This window comes from Elgaria multicarinata, chromosome 13 (genome assembly GCF_023053635.1).
Source record: "Elgaria multicarinata webbii isolate HBS135686 ecotype San Diego chromosome 13, rElgMul1.1.pri, whole genome shotgun sequence".
Taxonomy (NCBI): domain Eukaryota; kingdom Metazoa; phylum Chordata; class Lepidosauria; order Squamata; family Anguidae; genus Elgaria; species Elgaria multicarinata.
Window position 1 is genome coordinate 12,454,863 of NC_086183.1, and position 14,374 is coordinate 12,469,236.

Here is a 14,374-nt window from a genome sequence, read left to right on the forward strand (position 1 = left end):
ATTGGATTTCTATTTAAATTCTTTTAAAAGTTGCATCCATCCATATAAACTGGCCTATGCAAATTCGATGCAAATTTGTGCCCTCTTTTGTGGTGAACGCATAAGTGGCTAGCCTGGTGCACTATACTGGACCACATGGATGAACAAGAGCCCTTGATGGTGCTTCCATTGCCCTGTACAAAGTAAAGCAACCTTCCCCAATCTGCCGCCCTCCAGAGCTGTTATATTACAACTCCCACCATCCCAGCTACCCTGCTCCACATTTGGGGATGGTGGGAGTTGTAGTTCAACACACCAGGAGGGTGCCAGGTTGGGCAGTCAGGCTGGAGCAAAGAATCTCTGGACTCCGCATAATCCACAGCCCTTCTGACAGATTCTAGCCTCCATCAATTCTGCACCACGTTCCTTGAGTTTACTTTCCTAACGCTGCTCAGTCCAGGATCATGTAAAAAGAAGCAGAACTTGAGCTTTCAGATTAAGTCACAGTGACCTGGTTCAGATGATACAACAGCCCACCATGGTTTAATTAACCCTCAGGTGCTACCGGGCACGGTGTCCGCTGTTATGAATATTCATTGTCGTGTCATCCGAACCCGGGCAGCAGGGGTAATTTGAGGGTTCAACAACCCTCACATAACCCACGGTCTGTTTTAGGCTTGCATATTCATAATGGCAGCCATCACACACCACAGCTCCTCACAGGTAAATTAACTGCAAACTGACCCAGGTTCTCATGACGTTAGATGCCAGCTGATGTGTAGTCACAGGATGCCAAGTCACAGCACTGATATACAGGAACCCTGAACTTGCAAGCAGTGTAAGCCCTTAGGGGCAGAGACCACACAGTTGTATTTTGTTCCTACATATTGTTATTCTGTATTTATTAACTGGATTTTTTTCTACTGCCCAATACTGAAGCTCTCTGTTTCTTCCAAGTATGGTTTCCACCACACTTGCCTTCCCTAAGCTGGTGCCCTCCAGATGTTTGGACTTCTACTTCCATCAACCCCAGCCAGCTTGGCCAATGCTCAGGAATGCTGGGAGTTGTAGTTCAAAATATCTGGAGGTTCCTAGCTCAGGGTTGACTGGGCCATACCATTCTAGCACACAAAGGTTCTCTTATCCACAGGTCTACTAGATAGCCACCAGTTAGGGATATTCCAGTCCTAGATTTCTTACATCAATCAAGAGTTGGACTAGATGGCTTACAAAACCTTCTCCGACTCTATGATTCTATGTATAACCCATCTGGTGAGCTGCCATCCCTTACCATTGAGGAAAAATGCAAAGCTGTAAATGCTTTTCTAAGTGGTGCCAGAGTAAGATTGATAAAGTACTGCTCCAGCCCAAAAGATGTTTTGTATATTGGGTACCAGGAGGAATATGCCATTTGGGAAAATAAAGGAAAGTCCTGCCATTTGGAATCAAGATATTTTTTTTCTTTGATAAGTTGTTTGACTCTGTTAGAGGAATAATTTGGTAGGAATGTCCAAGGCAACAATAAGGACTTTGCTTAGAAATTTGCTCCGCCTGTGCACCTGCTTCTTTACCCCCATATTAACTGGGGCCAGATCTACACCAAGCAAGATACAATACTCTGAAAGTGGTTTGAAAACGGTATGTGGAACGTGTCCTGGGCCCCAACAGTTTTCAGTACTGTTATAAACCATTATAAAGCAGTAGTGTAGACCTTGCCCTGCTCAGACACTACATTCGTAAATAACCTGATCACAGCAGAGTCTCTACGTGCACTCAGAATTCTTGCCTCCAAAACATCCCGTAAAGGTAGGGTGACCATATGAAAAGGAGGACCGGGCTCCTGTATCTTTAACAGTTGTATTGAAAAGGGAATTTCCGCAGGTGTCATTTGTATATATGGGGAACCTGGTGAAATTTCCTCTTCATCACACCAGTTAAAGCTGCCCTGTTTTAAATCTGGTCACAGTATGGCTACAGTATAGCTCCTGCAGCTTTAACTGTTGTGATGAAGAGGGAATTTCACCAGGTGCGACATGCATACAAATGACCCCTGCTGAAATTCCCTTTTCTATGCAACGGTTAAAGATGCAGGAGCCCTGTCCTCCTTTTCATAGGGTCACCCTACGTAAAGGTAAGCCCAAACTTTTCACAGCTCGGAGAAAGATGGAGTGTGAAACGATATTCAGAGAGACTGGGCAAGTTTACGTATGCGCGTAACTCTCCTGTTGCTGTCTAGTTGACCCTCCTAGTTGGTAGGAGGGCGAAAGAAGGCGTCTTACCAGGCGCTGGTCGAGGTGCCTTCCAGCAGCCTTGCAAGCTCAACGGACAGTGGGGTAAAAAAAGCTGCCATGTTGAAGGTGGGCTGGTAGAGTTCGCTCAGGCACTTCATGGCGTTGGGATCGCAACAGAAGACTTTCTTCTGGACCGTCACCACGTAGGGAATGAAGGTGTAGCTGCCGTTGCAGTCCTGAAAGAGAGCCGGGTGAATTAGCCCCATAAACCCTCCTCCTCTCCATCCCCCCCGCCTTCCAAAACATGCAGCAAAAGCACTGGCATCCACCATGGGTATTTATGATTACATTACCTATTTAAAACAATTTTAGCCTACTCTTCAGCTCCTTATGCACAGGAAGCTGTGCTTAAAGGCACTCAACCTTTATTATTCCTTCGACATGGAACCTTTCTCACTGTGATGCCTTCTAGATGTTTTGGGCTACATTTTCCATCAAACTCAGGCAGCAAGGCCAGTGGTCAGGGACTGATAGGGGTTGTAGCTCAAAACATCAGCAAGGATCCAGGTTGTCCTGGCTCAGAACACAACCTGTTGATGCTGTTTGGATGTGAATAACACTGAAAAGGAAAATATGGGTTGCCATCTGTCTTCATAATTCTTTATGGACTCCATAAACTTATTTTTACTTCTCCTCAGAAGTAAAATAAAAAAGCAATGGTCTGCAGGCATGTGTTGCAGCAACCAGCAAGTCTGGTTCTGGTTGGTACCTAGATCGGAGACCACCTGGGAACAAAATGGCGGCCCACCCTAGGCACCAATATAGAGGAAAGGCAGATTTTAAAGTAATAAATTTTTAAAGAAAGATTATAGATGGATTATGCCCATATTTGGGATAAGGGGAGATCTTAATTTGCCTATTACACACATTTCAAGCAGTATTGGGGGGGGGGGGACTTCTGAAAGCAACAAAATAAAAGCCCAAGAATGGTTTCCAGAAACTCTCCCAAACCTGAACGAAGAGCTAAGGCGGCCAGTTATGGATTGCCAAGAAGGCAGGCAAAAGAAGGCACCAATTTCCATAAAATTGACATACACTGATTTATATCGATAGATGCAAGTGTGGCTCTGGTTACCAGTTGCTGGGGAACATGAACAGGAGGGCGCTCATGTCCTGCTGGTGAGCTTCCTAGAGGTAACTGGTGAGCCACTGTGGAAAACATGCTGCTGCTCATGACAGACTCCGTAAACTAGGGTGACCATATGAAAAGGAGGACAGGGCTCCTGTATCTCTTCCAATTCCACCTTCACACTGTTTCTCCTCCTTTGAGGCACATGTGGTGAGACTCTTCGCTCCGCTGCGACTGCGGTTGCAGTTCTCTACCGCCCCCCTGGCTCATCCTCTAAATTTCTCTCTGATCTGGACTCATGGCTGTCCTTTCTCCTCTCTGACAACTCTCCTACTCTGATCTTGGGTGACTTCAATATCCATGTGGATGACCCTCACGATGCTGCAGCTCTACGATTTCGCTCCTTATCTTCCTCTTACGATCTCAAGCTCTGCTCTGAAGCACCCACACATTCCCTTGGACACTGTCTGGATCTTGTCCTCACTCAGAACTGCTCTGTCCTGGACTTTTCTATTGTTGACTTTCCTCTGTCAGATCATCATCTAGTCTCTTTCAATATTACTCACAATCCCCCTCCTTCACGTCCTGCTTCACGCCCTTGTCGTGACCTGCATTCTATCAACTATGAGGCTTTCTCTCAGTCTCTAGCCTCCTCTCTTCCTTCTGTCTTCACAGCCGTCTCCTTGGACTCAGCCGTCTCCTCCTTTAACTCCACATTGTCTTCAACTCTTGATAATCTTGCTCCATCTACAACTCGGATAATTCGCCCCTCTCAACCCCAACCGTGGCTCACCTCTTTCCTCCGCTACCTTCGCTCTTGCTCCCGGGCAGCCGAACGCCTGTGGCGTAAGACCAGGGACTTGGCGGACTTTGTCCACTACAAATTTGTTCTCTCCTCTTTCTCTTCTGCCATTTCACTGGCCAAACAGCAGCACTACTCAACGCTGATCCAGTCAAATGCTAGACACCCTCAGCGGCTCTTCAAGTCCTTCAATTCTCTCCTGAAACCTAATCCACCATCTCTCCCCGCCTCTCTGTCTGCCAATGACTTTGCCTCTTTCTTCAATGCTAAAATCCAAACTATTCGCTCCGATCTGGCCAGCTCTGCTCCGCTCCCGGCTCCTGTGCCTCACCTGTCAGTTCCTCCTGCAACTCTCTCGGCGTTCCCCTCAGTCTCAGCTGATGAACTGTCTAAAATACTGCGCTCGTCGAAGCCTTCCACTTGTTCCCGTGATCCAATTCCCTCTCGCGTCTTTATTAATCTTATCCCCGCTATCCTCCCGTCCTTGCTTCACATCATTAATTCTTCTCTGTCCTCTGGCTCATTTCCCTCTGCTTTTAAACATGCTACTGTCTCTCCCATTCTCAAAAAACCCACTCTTGATCGACTTTCTCTGTCTAACTACCGACCTGTCTCTCTGTTGCCCCTTGTCTCAAAGATTCTGGAACGTGTGGTCTACTCTCGCTGTCTTGACTTTCTCTCTAGTAACTCTGCTCTGGATCCCTTTCAGTCTGGATTCCGTCCTTTGCATTCCACTGAAACAGCCCTTACCAAGATCACCAATGATCTTCTCACTGCCAAGTCTAAGGGCCATTATTCCGTCCTTATTCTCCTTGATCTAACTGCAGCCTTTGACACGGTTGATCACGATCTTTTCTTAGATTCCCTCCATGACCTTGGACTCTATGGCTCTGTCTATAACTGGTTCGCCTCCTATCTAGAGGGTCGCTCTTTCAGCGTGTCGGCTAACGGCAGCTCGTCCTCCTCCTTTCCCCTTTCAGTAGGGGTTCCGCAAGGCTCGGTGCTTGGCCCGCTGCTGTTTTCTCTATACATGCTGCCCTTGGGTAAACTTATTCAATCTCATGGCCTCCAATATCACCTGTATGCCGATGACACACAACTATACCTCTCATCTCCGGAACTTTCTCCTGATGTCCACGATCGTATCTCAGCATGTCTTTCAGATATCTCAGCCTGGCTGCTTCATCGCCGTTTGAAACTCAATATGGCAAAAACTGAACTGCTTGTTTTTCCTCCTAAACCTTCTCCTCACCTCTCATTCTCTCTTACTGTCAACGATGTCACGCTTACTCCGGTCAAGGAAACTCGTAGCCTTGGCTTTATATTTGATTCCTCGCTCTCCTTTATTCCTCATATCGAGGCAGTAGCTAAATCTTGTCGTTTCTTCCTGTATAATATTGCCAGGATTCGACCATTTTTGTCTGTCTCTTCTGCCAAGACTCTCGTTCACGCACTGGTTATCTCTCGGTTGGACTACTGCAACCTCCTCCTCTCTGGCCTCCCCTCATCTCACATCAGTCCGCTGGTCTCTGTCCACCACTCTGCCGCTAAGATCATCTTCCTGGCCCGCCGCTCTGACCATGTCACTCCGCTTCTGAAATCTCTTCATTGGCTCCCAATTCATTCCAGAATCCAATATAAACTTCTCCTGTTGACCTTCAAAGCTTTTCACGGTCTAGCTCCTGCCTATCTCTCCTCTCTCATCTCACACTATTGCCCCGCTCGTGCTCTTCGCTCCTCTGATGCCATGCTTCTTGCCTGCCCAAGGGTCTCTACTTCCCTTGCTCGGCTTCGTCCATTTTCCTCTGCTGCCCCTCATGCCTGGAATGCTCTTCCAGAACACCTGAGAACTACCAACTCAATCACAGCTTTTAAAACACAGCTAAAAACTTTTCTTTTCCCTATAGCTTTTAAACTTTGAGTTTGTTCTGACTCTATACTGTTAGCTTCACCCTTCCCGGTGCCTGTTTACACTTCCCTGTGCCTGTTTGCATTCTCTTTCCCTTCTTATTGTTTACTACAACTTTATTAGATTGTAAGCCTATGCGGCAGGGTCTTGCTATTTACTGTGTTATCTGTACAGCACCATGTACATCAATGGTGCTATATAAATAAATAATAATAATAATAATAATATCCTTAACAGTTACATAGAAAAGGGAATTTCAGCAGGTGTCATTTGTATTTATGGAGAACCTGATGAAATTCCGTCTTCACAACAGTTAAAGGTGCAGGAGCTATACTAGAGTGACCAGATTTAAAAGAGGGCAGGGCACCTGCAGCTTTAACTGTTGCGATGAAGAGGAAATTTCACCAGGTTCCCCATATATACAAACAGCACCTGCTGAAATTCCCTTTTCAATACAACTGTTAAAGATACAGGAGCCCGGTCCTCCTTTTCATATGGTCACCCTAAGCAAACTGGGTTGTAGCTGCAGTTGTGCATTGTAAGTTTTGTTCTATGCCAGCGCTTGCTGTGGTTGTTTTAGAATGTTTGGTGCTGTTGCTGTTTTTATTACCACATTGCTTTTTATTATGCGAGTTTTACCGTTGTATGTCACTTTGGGAAGATTCCCGCCCTGAAAGGCAGCCTATCTATATATCTCTCTATATAGTATGTCTTTGATCTGATGCAGCATAGTTACTCTTAGGCCATGGCTAGACCTACTGGGTCTAGCACGATGGAGGAAAGAGGATATCGCGAGATCTCGCCCTTGTCTACAGGCGGCGCGCGACGTCCTAGGAGGAAGAGGATGTCGCACCCACATTTTTTTAAAAAAATGGAGACAGTGCACACAAGTGCTTGAGCAAAAAACTGTTTTTGTTGTTTATTCGTTCAGTCGCTTCCGACTCTTCGTGACTTCATGGACCAGCCCACGCCAGAGCTGCCGGCCATCACCACCCCTAGCTCCCCCAAGATCAAGTCTGTCACCTCCAGAATATCATCCATCCATCTTGCCCTTGGTCGGCCCCTCTTCCTTTTGCCTTCCACTTTCCCTAGCATCAGCCTCTTCTCCAGGGTGTCCTGTCTTCTCATTATGTGGCCAAAGTACTTCAGTTTTGCCTTTAATACCCTTCCCTCAAGTGAGCAGTCTGGCTTTATTTCCTGGAGTATGGACTGGTTTGATCTTCTTGCCGTCCACGGCACTCTCAGCATTTTCCTCCAACACCACAGTTCAAAAGCATCTATCTTCCTTCGCTCAGCTTTCCTTATGGTCCAGCTCTCGCAGCCATAGGTAACTTTTTAAAATTAATAAATACATTTCTCCGCTCCCGCCATCCCACCCCCGATGGCTCCGGCTCCTTGAGGTTACTCACGAGGAGCTGGGACAAATCATGACGCCTGCCCACACATTCTGCAAAAAAATAGGATAGGCTGATATCCCAGGGCAAGGGAGGGATCGTCCCTCCCTGCTCCCGGGATCCCCTGTGTGTCATGTGAACGCACAGGGATGATCCCGGGGTGATCCCCTGGGATATCGACAGGTTTAGTCATGGCTCGACTTTGCAGTTTTTGTAAAACTGGCATGAAAGATGACATTGGAATGTAATTCTATTCTTTTCAAAATAAAACCTGCCCTACTTAATCCGGGGGAGGAATTTGGGGATAGCAGATTTACCTCTTTCATTTTGACGATGACAGCACCCTCCATTGCATTTTTAAAAAACAAAAACAAAACCCAAACAATAAGGCCTTTGTCCTGCTGGTTCTAAAAGCTGAAATGGCTGAGAAGGATAACATGTAGTAGTGTGATTAATCAGCATGCAGTCTCCACTGTGTTCAATGAGGCTTACTCCTAAGTAAGTGTACATTGGGTTGCAGCCTGTAGTGACCATTTGACCCTAGTGAGTTGTTTCTCACTTCAACACTTTACAATTGAAATCATCGGAGTGACATGATTAGATATCAAGGATTTATACCACGGCAACAAAATGTTCTCTCATCCTTCCTTCTTCTCCAGAGAGCCAGTGTGGTGTAGTGGTTAGAGTGTTGGACTGGGAGTCAGGGGATCCAGGTTCTAGTCCCCACTCAGCCACGGAAGACCGCTAGGTGACTTTAGGCCAGTCATAGACTCTCAGCCCAACCCACCTCACAGGGTTGTTGTTGTGAGGATAAAATGGAGAGGAGGAGGAGGATTATGAACGGCCCCTTGTATTCATTCCTTGGAGGAAAAAATGGTGGGATATAAATGAAATAATAAATGCCCCTTGTGATCATACTCATTTTGCCCCATCGATGCAGTAAATGGCTGGACTGTCCATTGTTTGCCAGCTTAAATGGGGGCAGCTCCTTTGAAAAAGTCAGCTCCCTGGACCAGTTGAATTCCCAAGAATAGATCATGAATCTAATATAGTGAAAGTCAGAAAATCAGGCAAACTTACTGATTTTTTCTGGAAGGTCTCCTCCTAGAAAGGAGAAAGACAGGTAGGGTTATATTATTAGGGTGGCCACATGTGAAAGAAGATAAGGCTCCTGCACTTTTAATAATTCTACAGAACTATAACAAATAACATTCACTGAAAAATGTCCTCTTCTATGCTACTATTAAAGGTGCAAGAGCCCTGTCCTCTTTTGGATCTGGTCACCCTAGTCAGTAGCCACTAGGCAATGGCCACTAGTTGAATACAGAGAGTGGTCTTCATGCACCATAGGGCATCAAATGTGATTCATTTTGTCACACTTAATTCCCTATAGGAATTGCTTGATAAAATGAATCGCTGCATCTCTCCCTCTCTCTCTCTCTCTCTCTCTCTCTCTCTCTCTCTCTCTCTCTCTCTCTCTGTGTCTAGACTTCAGGCTTGTGAGGGTTTTTTTTTTACTAGGACCCTGAGCTCCACCACCTGGTGCAAAAGATATACACTCAGAAATCAAGAATTGAAGGAAAGCCTCCTCCCATATGTACCTGTCTGGACCCTAAGGTCATCCTCAGGGGTCCTTCTCCATGAGCCCCTGCCAAAGGAAGTGAGGCAGATGTCTACCAGGAGGAGGGCCTTCTCTGCTGTGGCACCCCGGCTGTGGAATGAGCTCCCTAAGGAGGTTCACCGGGCACCTACACTATATTCTTTTAGACGCCAGGTGAAGACCTTTTTATTCTCCCAGTATTTTAACAGTCTTTACATTAAGTTTAACTTCGCTGTTTTAAATTTGTATTTTAAATTTGTATTTTTGCATTGCTGCTGTTTTTATCTTGGTTGTGTGCTTTTATATTGTATTTTATATTGTGGTTTTATACTGTTGTTTTATACTTTGAATGGTCTTAATTTTGTGAACCGCCCAGAGAGCCTCGGCTATTGGGCGGTATAGAAATCCATATGCTGTAATAGCTTTATTAGGCCAACTCAAAAGTTCACCAAAACATCAATTTAAAAAATGAGCAAGCTTCCAAGAACTCCTGATCTCTTCATGAGGCTTATCATTTTAAGACTATATAGGCACCATGACTACAACGTTGTGTGAGCCTTTCCTGGCTTTTTTTAACATTTTGCCTGATGAAGAGACCTGGAGATCTCAAAAGCTTGCAAATTTTTTGTGATCTTTGAGTTGGCATCATAAAGGTATTACACCATATGGATTTTGAAACTAGCTGGTGCTGTAACTATCCTCAGAAGGGGAAAGCTCTTACATAAGAACAGTTATCCATGCTCTGATAACCTCTCGCTTGGATTACTGCAATGCGTTATACGTGGGGCTGCCTTTGAAAACGGTCCGGAAGCTTCAGCTGGTGTAAAATAGGGCAGCCCGTTTACTAACAGGGACTGGCCGGCGAGATCACATTACGCCAGTCCTTTTCCAGCTTCATTGGCTGCCAGTCCCGATCCGGGCCCGATTCAAAGTGCTGGTATTGACATTTAAAGCCCTAAACGGTTTGGGACCAGGTTATTTGAAGGAACGCCTCCTCCCATATGTACCTACCCAGACCTTAAGATCATCTACAGGGGCCCTTCTCCGTGAGCCCCTGCCAAAGGAAGTGAGGCAGGTGGCTACTAGGAGGAGGGCTTTCTCCGCTGTGGCACCCCGGTTGTGGAACGAGCTCCCCAGAGAGGTCCGCCTGGCGCCTACACTGTACTCCTTTCATCGCCAGCTGAAAACTTTTTTATTCTCTCAGTATTTTAACACTTAATTTTAACTTAAATTTAAATTTTACTGTTTTAACTCTGTATTTTAATCTTATATCAACTTTGCTGTGTGGTTTTATCCTGGTTGCGCTTTTTATACTATATTTCGTAATTGTGTTTTTAACCTGTTGGGTGTTTTATTGTGGTTTTAATTTTTGTGAACCGCCCGGAGAGCTTCGGCTATTGGGCGGTATAAAAATGTATCAAATAAATAAATAAAGAAAGAAAGAACCTAAGAAGAGCCCTGCTGGATCAGACCAAGGGTCCAACTAGTCCGGCACTCTGTTCACACAGTGGCCAAGCAGCCATCGGCCAGGGACCCCCCCAAGGAGGACATGGGTGCAACGGTGATTACCTATGATCTCAGACCCCTTTTCACCTCCATCTTACACGAGTAAACTTTGTAGCAATCCAGAGAAAGAGCCAGCAGCTCTTTGTGCAAGGTGACCCAGTCTTCTCTAACATATTGCCCTCCAGATGTTTCCGATTACAACTCCCATCAGCCCCAGGCACCATGGCCAGGGATGTTGGGAGTTGGAGTCCAAAATGTCTAGGAGGTGCCAGGCTAGGGAAGGCTGGGGTGACTCACTAAAACCAAACCTTGGCCCGCTACTGCATTAAAGCCAATGGACGCGGCAGTCAAAGGATTAACATCTGCAAACAAAAAACACAGAGGACCACATGACTGCATTAACCTCAGAGCTCTTTAGGTGGTTCTTATAGATGACACACAGAATACACACTGGCTATTAAAGCGAATTGATGTAAAGAATCTTGCAGCATCCATGTTCTCAGGCATCACCACCACCAAGGGCTTCAGAGAGGTTTTGTAATTTATAGTTTCAAATTCACGGTCGTTCCAAAGAAACACAGGAACTTCCTCCAGGCCAGCTTGTGGTGTGTTGATGTAACATGCCGTCACCCGCACCAAAATCTAGAGGCGTTTGCCCTGAACTCGATCACTTGTGTCGAGAGTCTGTTCTGAGAGCAAAGGTGGGAATCTTTGACGCTTTTCAGATGACACTCTAAGCTACAGTGGTTAAGCATTTTGAGCTGAACATTATGGCTTAGCGTGTCGTGTGAACCATGCCTAACCATGGTGGCTACGTAACCACAGTTTAAACATGCTCGCTATCCTTTTGCTGCAAAAGGGTTAGCGGCCTAACCATGGCTTAGTGTGTTGTCTGAACAGGCCCTTTGACTCTCTGAACCTCAGCTCCCACCAGTGCCAGCCAGCATGGCCCATGATCCAGGATGATGAGAGTTATAGCCTAACAACAAATGCAGCCTATGGTATTTTATATATAGGCGGTATATAAATTGAATAAATAAATAAATATACTCAATAGAATCTGCAGGGCCACAGGCTCTCATCCTGGCCATACAGGAAATAAGAGAAGTGAAGCCATGGTTTGTTGTTGGGTTATGAACTATGGGTTGTTCGTGGTTACAAACCATGGTTTGTTAGCGTAGCTGTGTTCAGACAACACAACCACCCTGAATGTGGGTTGTCGTGTTGTGTGAAGCAAGAATCTTCTATCGCCTCAAGATGAGACATTGCTCATTATGGCAGTTTTTGCCCTAATGAGCAATTTTGCCTTCAGCCACTAGGTAATACCATCTAATTAGTCTTCTGTTGACACTTTTTTCTTAACGCACCATCTAAGGACAACCATGCTTTCCTTTACTCTGCCTTCAAGGGACATGTATGTTCCAAGTAGTGCTGGAGACAGACCCAAATAACTGCTGGCTATTCGATTTCTAAAAAGGGGAAGAGCATAGTTTCTTTGAAATCTGTTTGGTACTTAGTGCCTCCCCTAATTATCAGTGCATTGCTATGCATGTTTTACTCAGCCATAAGTCTCAATCCCATTGTGTTCAATGGGATTTAGGACTGTAGCTCATTTGGTATTACACCTTCTTGCACACCATCTTAAGACTGTTACAAGCTGCAATCCTATACGCCAGCCTTCTCCAATCTGGCACCCTCAAGATGTGCAGGACTACAAGTCCCACCCCACCCCCAGCCAATGGGGATTATGGGACTTGTAGTCCAAACCATCCAGGTTAGGGGAGGCTGATATACACATCTACATGGGAGTAAAGCCCATTTAACTAAAGAAAGGCCTCCTTCCGAGTAGACACGCATAGGATTGTGCCTTTCGGCGCCTCTCACCCTTGCAAAAAGAGAGAGCTCAGGTGGTGGATTTTTCTCCGCTCCCTGAGCGTTTGCGGGTGTATTTGCAGGCGACGTGAAAAACCTAATCTGCCTGTACGATGCGGAGGCATGAAATTAGTTGCTTCAGACAAACGAACGAAGCGTGCAAAGATACAACCGCTTGTCAGGAAGAGAGAGATAAGGAGCCCTCTGCCGCCTGCAGCCCATGCGAGGAGGCCCCTCCCCTTCTGAGTCACGTGATGTGTGGGAAGTTTTCCTTATCATGCAAGGCAGCAGATAACACAGGGCAGTGCGACCATAAACTTAGCGGACCACCTTGATTGTCCAACTTGGGCCTGCGGCGGCTTCCTATTTCCTGGAATGTCTAGCTGTCTTCGCTCTCTGCAGGTTTACTCAGAAGTAACCTCACTCTGAGGAGCACTCCGCATGGGAACTCAGCCAATTTTTTTTCCTTTTGTCTTACATCATGTGCTGTGGGGAGGCGGGAAAGAAGGAGAACCATCCTAACCCTTTCCTCTCTAGTGTCTTCAGTGCCGAAAAACCATATACACAAGCACGTGTTTGCCCTATGCCTGTGCATCAGGGCTGGCTCTCCTGTTAGGCGGGGGTGGCCAGCTTCTTTAAGCCAGAAGGCCACATTCTATTTCAAAGGTGCTCTCACGGCTGCGTTCCGGTGGTGGGCGAGGCCACAGGCAAAAAGGCGGGTCTAAAACACCAAACATACCAGCCTATATTAACTTAAAACTCATAAATGACCCTGTACAGATGACACACTAAGGCAAGGTGGTTAAACGTTTTGAACTAAATGTTATGGCTTAGCGTATCGTGTGAACCATTCCTAACCACGGTGACTACATAACCACGGTTTACACATGCTCACTAACCACTTGCTGCAAAAGGGTAGCATGTTGTCTGAACAGGCCCGATAAGTCTTAGGAGAGGCATTGCAACCTTTTAGAATGGGGGCGGGGGGAACTACACAGAAACTAGGGGAAAAACCATCCGCAGATAATCGGTGGTTGTGGGGAAAGGGGACGTGGCTAACCAGGAACCTAGGAGGGCATGATTGAGAACACAGGGGTGGGGTGGGGGGCAGAACTAATCTGCGGACCTGCGGTTCCCCATCCCCACATTACCTGCTCCAAGCTCTTGTTTTGTGTTATCGACACTTATCTGCTTTTTTAATTTTTATTTTGTTATATTTATATCCCACCTTTCTTACTCTTGCAAGGAAACCCAGGCAGCTTATGTGTTCCTCCTCCTCCCCATGTTATCCTCACAACAACCCTGTGAGGTAGGTTAGGCTGAGAGTCAGCAACTGGCCCAAAGATGTCACCCAGTGGGCTTCATGGCTGAACGGGGACTAGAACCAAGGTCTTCCGAGTTCCAGTCCAACACTCTAACCACGACACCAAACAGTTTAACCTTCCTTACACTGCAGCAAACTAGCTTTGGCTTCCAGTGGTCTCAACTGCCGAGTCCAAAACTGGCTCTTGCTTCCCCTTGTATTTCTTCCCTTCTCTGTTTCATGGCTCTATTCTTCCACCCACCCCACTACACCAAATGTTTTGCCTCTTCCAGCCCCACAACTCCACATGAAATCTGGGATGGAAGTGGTGGATAAGGAAACACCTAAGTGGCAGTGACGTGGGGTGGCCTCCTGCTGAGCCAAACCATGGATGTGTCTTAGCCCAATGTTGACTGCGTTCACACAACACGGTGGGTTGTTGTTGAACTGTGGGTTGTTGTGTTGTTTGAACCCAGCTGTGCTAACAAACTATGGCTTGTTATCCACGAACCACCCATGAAGAGAACACACAGTTTGTTGTTGAGTTGTGAACTGTGGGTTCTTTGCGGCTAACAAACCATGGTTTGTTACAACTACTGGGTTCAGACAGCACAACAACCCATTTCCAGCATATAATTCCTTTGCTGAG

General features: G+C 46.2%; 1 protein-coding gene across 1 annotated transcript in view; it reads right to left on the reverse strand.

The window, feature by feature from the left end:
• The window catches only part of MAP3K6 (mitogen-activated protein kinase kinase kinase 6), a 67,960-nt gene that overhangs the window by 47,654 nt on the left and 5,932 nt on the right, over positions 1-14,374 (reverse strand). Inside the window, exon 3 of the mRNA XM_063140464.1 lies at positions 2,259-2,446. Within this exon, the coding sequence (XP_062996534.1) occupies positions 2,259-2,446 (188 nt within the window). The remainder of the gene's footprint in view (positions 1-2,258; positions 2,447-14,374) is intronic.